Genomic DNA, 8,182 nt, shown 5'->3' with positions numbered 1-8,182 from the left:
GCTCAGCCAGTGAGTGGCCGATCTGTATGTGGGATCCGAACCCTCGGCGGGAGCGCCACTGCACTTCCCAAGTGGCGCACTATAGCAGTGCACCACCGGGCCGGCCCTTATTAACTATTTTTAAAGAAGAATATGTGTGTAAAGTACAAAGATACAAAAGAGAATAGAGTGAAAATTAAGTTTTCCTCTATCCCTGCTCCCCAGCACCCTCTTCCCCAGTGCTGTCCTCATCACTCTAGAGTCTATAAATTACCAAATGGTCTAATATTATCCAAATGTACCATGAGGCATGAGACAAAATACCTACCCAAAAGCTCTATCGATTTACATCCCCACCATTTCTGAAACCCTTGCTAATACTGGCAGTTTGCTTACTTTTTCGTTCTTGCTATTCTGATAGGCAAAAATGCCATCTTGTTATTCTTTTACTTTGCATTTATTTAATTTCTAGGTGACGGATATTTTCATGTTTATTGTACGTTTTAAATTTTTAAGTGCAAATTAAATATCATCATCTCTATTTTCAGATGGTTGTTGCAGGACAAACTCACTTGCTCAAAGTCTCAAAGCTATTGGCTAATCAGGAACAGAGCTAAGATTCAAGTCCGTGTCCATCTGCCTCCAAAGCTCCTGCTGCCTTTCATGAATAACTTTTATTTGCATACTTTCTCTTTCCCAATTAGATGAGAAATGTGTCCCCCTGTACAGAGACCAGGACCCCTCTCCTCCTGGCTTGGGATTCAGTAAGTAACACTTGCCCTCTCTTTGGGGATGCCTTCCTCTGTGGTCTAGGGGTGCTATCCCACCAGCTTACAAATGCACAGCTTAGTAAATATGTCTGGTTTTTTATGTTAGGTGGAAGAAATTGTTCATGATGCAGTTACTAGGAATCTTCATGGTTTTTATAACTTGCTGCAGTCATATGACCTTGGAGACACAGGGTTCATTGGTCGAAATAATTTCAAGAAAATCATGCGCATGTTCTGCCCATCGTTAACCAATGAACATTTAATGAAGTAAGTTTTTGGTAACAAAATTAATTCATGTCACGTTTTTCATCAAGTCTGTTTCATAATCCTAAATGTTTTTTTAATGTATTTTTTCAATATTAATAGATAATATTGATAATTTAGCTACTATCCATCGAGTTTTACTAAGCACTGGACATTGGTTAAGAGCTCGGCGTATGTTACGTGTTTAGTCCTGACCACAACCATGTAAGGCAGAAGGCAGCCAGTATTAAATCCTGTTTATGGATAATGAAGCTGAGGCCTGGAGAAGTCAAGTGTCCACTCCAAGTCACACAGCTGATGGGTGGCAGGGCCTGGGTTCCATCCTGAGTCTGTATGACTCCTGTGCTTTTTTTTTTTTTTTTTTGGCAAGCAAATATATTTCCTTTATTTTTTAGCAACATCTTATAAAGTATTGCTCAAAATGCAGATTTTATCTGACCTCTTGTTGAATTTAAACAGAGCTTTTACTTTATTTGTCACGATTAATATGTTGAGTTCTGATAGTGAGGACATTATCATCAAGAATCTTGTTTGTTTTTAAAACATGAAATACTGGTAATTGAACAATTTAATTATATACAATCAACTAATTATTACTGGCTATACACAATCAAACTATCAATTATATAGGGGCAGACCAGTCATGGTTAAGACAGAACAAAGTCCTAGACACTTCATTTCTGGGCCAAGAAATTCGATAATTGGGCCACAGCTGATTAGTGCTGAGTGCTCGGCTCCGCCCACCCTCACACATGAACCGCAGTGGGGTTGGAAGAAGATCTACGCCCTGAATCATCACACTCTTTCACCTCCCAGGGTGTCTGGCTACGATCGGTTATCCCCATCAACAGTAGCTTGAATTATGATTTTGTATCGCCTTAGTTTCAAACTTAATTTGTGATGGGTGAGCCAAAGCTGGCAGGGGATACACATTAAGAGGCTGAATAGGAATATTGAGGAAAAGAAGAAAATGGCCTCTTCCAGGCGCCTCTGGGTCTCCTTCTTGGTGTCTCTTTCACCCTCCACATGCCTTTCCTGGGGCATAGAGACCGGTTGCTTCCCTCTCTGCATGTGACCTTGAGAACCCACCGCTTGAAACCTCACCGGTCTGCAGAGGACACATTCCCACCACTGAATGCCCTGCTGTCCGCTCAGACCTGCTCTCACAGAACTCAGAGCTGGACGACCTCAGAGATTGTCCAGTCCAGTGTTTTCCAGTGTGGACAAATAATTTAGGCAGCTACTCTGGGGGGAATCAAGTTGAATCATGGAGAAGAAAGTTATTCTAATTCTCTTCCAGTCCTTCTGATTAAAATGTTAAAAATCTTATTTGTTGATTTTGTTTACACTACATCGATTTAAAGTGAAACACAAGTTGATCTACTGGTAGCTGTTGGCATTCAGGTCTCCTTTCTATGAACATTCATGTTTGTGAAGCTTTTTTTTTTTTTTTTTTTTAATGGCTGGTTTTTGCAGGAGAAGAAGGATTTATAAGAGGAGGGGGAGGCAAAGGCTTTGCTGATCAGGAGGCGCTTGGTGTGCTTGGCTCGGACATTTGCATTTTACCCAATTCTTATTGAATGTTTGCAGGAACAGCAGTTTGTAGTGTGTGGAAGAAACACTGGCAAGGAACAGGTGACTGCAAGTCAAGAGAGGGTTCTAGAGAGAGTGCAGGTGAGAGCTGGTAGGGCCTGGGCTGAGGCAGTGCCCTGCAGGGAAGAAAGGAGGGGCCACTCTGCAGTCCCCTGTCTGTGGGGGCTCCGGCCACTCTTGGCCTTGGCTGTGTGTGGTCACGAGGAAGAGAGGGGCCTGGGGTTGACTGGGCAATTCACTTTTTCCTTCACTTTTTCCTTTTCTTTGTTAGCTCTAGGGAGCGCCTACTGCATAAAGGCTATCCGTCATAGGTAATAGGTTTACACAAATCCCTTCATTTACAGGGTGTCTAAGGTGGGGGAAAGAGATGCAGACAAACCCAGCATGGCATAGAAGTACTTTAGCAGATGCGTGCTCAGTGCCTCAAGAACACGGAGGAGGAGAGCTCTCTTACAGCCGGTGGGGGCAGGTGGCCCAGAATGCAGGGTGCTTCCCGGGGACAGGTGCTTGAGTCTGGAGAAGAAAGAGAAGGGCTAGGGGAACGTGGCACGTTTGGGGACACAGGCCATGTGGGATGACTGGAGGACATTTTATAGGGGAATGCCGTATGGGATGGTGCCAGAGGGTCCCGCCAGAATGACTGTGTGCACCGTACTTCAGAATTGGGACTCATCCGGCAGGGCAGGGATTCTCCACCAGCCCCTTAGAAGCATCTGGAGAGCTTTAAATATCCTGCTGCCTGTGTTGAAGTCCCCACCGGGTTCCAATGTGCAGCCGCCGTAGCCAAGAAGCACAGCTGAGCAGGAACTGGAGCCCCCGGGGTGGCTCTAGGTGGGGGAGGTGACAAGCTCAGGTCTACGCTCTGTAAAGCTCACTCTGGCTCCAGTGTGGAGAACTGGAGAACAGGCTGTCCAGGGGACAGAGGGAAATGCGAGGTCTTGAGAGGAGGGCATGGCAGGGCCTGTGGAGGGGCAGATAGAGCTCTGCCAAAGGCTCTGAGCAGGAGACTCGCCACTGCTCTGTTAAAACTTAGGTTAGTGAGTAGAAAAAACATGAAATATGTTAGACATCACCTGAAGTAAAAGAAATGCAAATTTGCTAATATACCTTCAAATAGAGTCCCCAGTGCTGGCGGGAAGTGGAAACACTGGTCCTCCCAGGTGGGCTGGGGGTGGGCGGTGGGGTGTAATGCCTTGGTGGAAGTCAGTCCGGCGTGACAGTGGACCTCCGCCTGTCTCTGTCACTCTTCTGGGAATGTACACCATGACCACACGTGGAGATTCAGGATATGTTTTGGAGTACAACTGGCTGGACTTGCCAGTATTGTAGATTGGGGTGGGAGAGGGGGAACCAAGATGACTCTAAGTTTCTGGACTGAGCAGCTGGGTGCTCAGGGTTGTCATTTGAGATGGGGGAGCCTGGCAGAGGGGCAGTGTCAGGAGTGAGAATCAGAAGTTCTGTTTTGGATGCATTAACTTGGAGAGCAGATTGACACATCACCACCTGGAGTGGGTGGTCACTCTGTCCCCCCCTGCCACACACACACAGTTACTCCCTACCCTGTCACCTGGCTTCCTTTTCCATGGTTCTTTTCATTTATTTATCTGTGTCAGCTACCGAGATGTAAAGGGCAAGGGCTTTGTGTCTGTTTCACCTCTGAAGCCCTAGGGGTGGAGTCATGCCTGGGACATTCAGGGCTTCTTAGGTGTGGAGTGAGTGAATGAATGAGTGAGTGAGATCTAGTGGATTGGTCATGTGGGCAAGTGGGTGTTTGAGACGGACCCTCTCCTGTGCATTCTCCCTGATGCTACCTCACTTTATCTGTCTCTGCAGCCAGCTGGCCTGGGCTCAAATCCCAGCCCAGCCCTGAACTGGCTGTGGACTTGGGCAAATTACTTAACCTCTCTGAGCCTCTATTTCCTCATCCTAATATTCTTTACTAGAGTTGTGTGAGGACTCTAGGTAATATACAGAAATATACAAAAAGACTCTAACTCAGTGCCGAGCAGACAGTACATTCTCAGTAAAGGTTAGCTGCTGCTGCTGTGGCTGGCCTCTGCTCGAGCTAGACAGCAAACACGGGGCTCTCTCTTGCCTCTGGACTTTTAAATGATCTATTCCCTTGGCTCTGGATGACAAGTCTCTCCCGGGTTCCATGAAGTGAGGGTTGTTCTATTTAGTGCACGGCTGTAGCTGTAGTTAGCACAGTGCTTAATACCTAGTAACGTGAACACTTATTGAAGCGGTTACAATGCTCACTCAAACTTATGGAGCTAAGTGTGGCTTCAGAGCTCATGCTCTGACCCCATCATCAAAATGATATCGTATACCACAAGCCTTCAACTTCAGAAATCTTAGAAAACACGGACTGTGCACCGCACATCCCATTAGTGATCACAGCATGGACATGATCATGTACACATGGCCTCTGAAAAACTCCATTGTACATGCATGAGAGATCAGTCTGAAAAAGGCAAATAACACCTTAGTATTAATATGAGACTAGTTCTGCCGCACATCCCATTAGTGATCACAGCATGGACATGATCATGTACACATGGCCTCTGAAAAACTCCATTGTACACGCATGAGAGATCAGTCTGAAAAAGGCAAATAACACCTTAGTATTAATATGAGACTAGTTCTGGCCTTGCCGATGCCCTGGAAGTGTCTTCAGACCACGCCTTGTGAGCTTCTGCCTCATTGTGACAGTCCTTCAGTCACAGAGCTGACCTCAAACCCAAGGAGCCACACCATGACTGCCGTGCTCTGTTGCAGTGTGGATTTTAATGAATACATGAGATTTTGTTTGGGTCCTCAGGCTTTACCAAGTTGCAACAATGACCATTTATAACTTCTATGATTAGAAAAATATCAACAAACAAAATGTTCAAAAAGAAATCAATCCGGTCATATCAGCAGTTTCATACATTTTCTAAAATATTGCATATACCAAAATTCCGATATAAGTACATACATAATTCCATACCAAAATTTCTAATTCAAATTTTTTTTCTTTTTCTTTTTGTTACACTTATTGTATTTTTATTGTGGTGTACTTTATATATAAGAAGCTGTACATATTTAAATGTACAATTTGATAAAATTCATGTGTCTATCTCCACGAAACTATCACAAGTCATCAACCCAGATGTCAATCATTTTCCTCACCTCCCCAAAAGCTTCCTGTGCCCTTTTGCAGTTCATTGCTCTCTCCTCCCACCCCCAAGCAATCACTGATCTGCTCTGTCACCATAGATTACTGTGCATTTTCCAGGCTTTGATATAAATGCAAGCATACAAGATATTCTCTTTTTAGTCTGGCTTTATTGACCAGGCATAATGACTTTGAGATTCATTCCTATTGTCACAAATATCAACAGTTTATTCCTTTTCACTGCCAAGTGGTATTCTCTGGCTTTACCACAGTTTGTGTATCCATTCAAATGCTGACAGTCGTATGGTTTGTTTCCAGTTTGTGGCTGTTGCAAATCAAGCTGTATATGTTGTATAACTCTTTGTGTAGACACACATTGTTACCTGTCTTGGGTAAGTGCCTGGTTGCTCTGGTAACTGTATCTTCAGTTGCCACACTGTCTTCCAGAGTGCTCATACCTTTTTATGTTCCCACCAGCAGTGCATGAGACTATAGCCACCTCCCGCCAGCACCTGGTCAGTCTTTTTAATTTTAACCATTCTAATGGGTGTGTTCTAATTATTTTTAAAATTCAGACTCTGCGGTAAGTTTCAGGATGCTTCTACAGGAAGAATCCTTTACAAGAAGCTTTTGGCATGCCTAGGAATTAATGGCCCGCACACTACCTCTCCAATTCTTGTTCCAAAGGATCAGCCATTAAGTGAACGTTTTCAAAAAGAAGAACAGCAGCATCCAGATCATTCTGAGAGGTAAAATTTTAAAAAAATTTTAAAAAGAGCAAATTAAAACCACAGTGCCTATCATGGAATAGGCATTTAGTAAATATTTGCTAACTAAATGAATACTTTAATAATTTATCATTTAAATAATAAGGTGGCACTTTAAATATAGTGATTAGAGTCAAAGAATTTTAGAACAACCAGATATCTTAGGAATTCTTGAATCTACCTATTAATTTTAGAAATGGAAGTGCTGAGGTCTGAGAGATCTGGGGACTTGTCTCAGGCTGTTCACAAACTTTGCGGTTGGCCTGGGTCAAAAATCCAGGACTTTCAAGTTCCAGAGAAACTGTCTGCAACTCGACTATTACATACCTGCATTCACATTTATTCTTTTCCAGAAACTTAGATTTCTTACCACCATTTAATATTTATTGCAAAACACACCCATTAAACCAGCTAACGTTTTCTAACATAAATGGCAGAATTATTGAAATGACTGCCAAATTGAATTGTAACAATAAAACATACTTAGTAAATCTATAAAAAATTGGACTGATGAATATTCTAGCTCTTCCTCATTTTGAGAAATGTAGGTTTAGTCTAATGAAAAGATATTATTTTAACTTACTTGTTCATAGCTTATAATAAATTCACAAAAAAGGTAAAATGTTGAAGAACTATTCAGCAGATTCACTTTATCATATCCTCTTTAAAAAGTTCTTAAGTATAGAGCTATGGGAATGTTTAATGATATTGCTAATGAAATTTGAATATCTGGGCTTTTCAGGAGTAGCTGCCTTATAAATGGGCAGAAAGATGGTATTTTAAGAGAAAGGTTAAACATTCTGTGATAAGATATGTCTGCTTTGAAAGAAGCCATGGCCGTTAAGCATTTCATAAGATGTGTGCGTTCCTGGAGAGCTCCTGACAGTTGAGGACACAGCAGAGAGGGGATGACGTCCATTCACCAGGACTGCCTGGCAGCCGCTTTCCCTCCCCCACAAGAATGGGGCCCAAGAGACTCAGAGAGAGATGAGCAAATAATTATTCTCCAAACACAAACTCCCACTCCCAGCACATCACATGCAATTTATATTTTATAAATCAAGTTGATATCATAAATCACCTTGGAATAATTATGGACCAGGTGTTGGGTAACCTCCTTGATCTAGTTACCACAGAGTGGCCCATTTCTTTCATTGGAAGTTTTATAATGGGCTCTGGCCTTAAATTTTCCCAGTTTATAAAAATATCCTTCTCCCACTGTATGTGCCCAGTCACATGCCATGTTCAGCCAGCTCAAAGCACAGTTGAGAATCTCAGCACAAAGACGATGTCATCTCCCCTCCAGCCCCACCCCGGCCTGCTGCCCCACACTGGCACAACAGGAGAGCTCTCACGTGGGTGCAGTGCTGCGACCTCCAGGTCTGGCTCTGGAACCTACAAGCCGGGGCGTGGAGGAAGTCTCTGAGTGACCCCGCCTTTCTCAGCATCTGTTTTCTCACTTGTGAAATAGGGATGGGAAACCTCTTTGTCGTTTGGGTTAAATCAAAAGTGGGCAAGGTCTGGGGCCGGCCCGGTGGCGCACTCCGATAGTGCGCCGCTTGGGAAGTGCGGCGGCGCTCCCGCCGAGGGTTCGGATCCCACATACAGACCAGTTCCCCCCCACCGGCTGCGCGAGGGGGGGGGGCGGCGCC

The 8,182-nt window shown here is 43.9% G+C and overlaps 1 protein-coding gene across 1 annotated transcript in view; it reads left to right on the top strand.

The window, feature by feature from the left end:
* EFCAB6 (EF-hand calcium binding domain 6) overlaps window positions 1–8,182 on the top strand; it is a 303,634-nt gene that overhangs the window by 143,054 nt on the left and 152,398 nt on the right. Inside the window, 3 exon segments of the mRNA XM_008577701.1 lie at window positions 684–743; window positions 856–1,016; window positions 6,339–6,512. Of these exon segments, the coding sequence (XP_008575923.1) occupies window positions 684–743; window positions 856–1,016; window positions 6,339–6,512 (395 nt within the window).

Source organism: Galeopterus variegatus, unplaced genomic scaffold (genome assembly GCF_000696425.1).
Source record: "Galeopterus variegatus unplaced genomic scaffold, G_variegatus-3.0.2 Scaffold1567, whole genome shotgun sequence".
NCBI lineage: Eukaryota > Metazoa > Chordata > Mammalia > Dermoptera > Cynocephalidae > Galeopterus > Galeopterus variegatus.
This window is presented reverse-complemented; position numbering and strand designations above follow the sequence as displayed.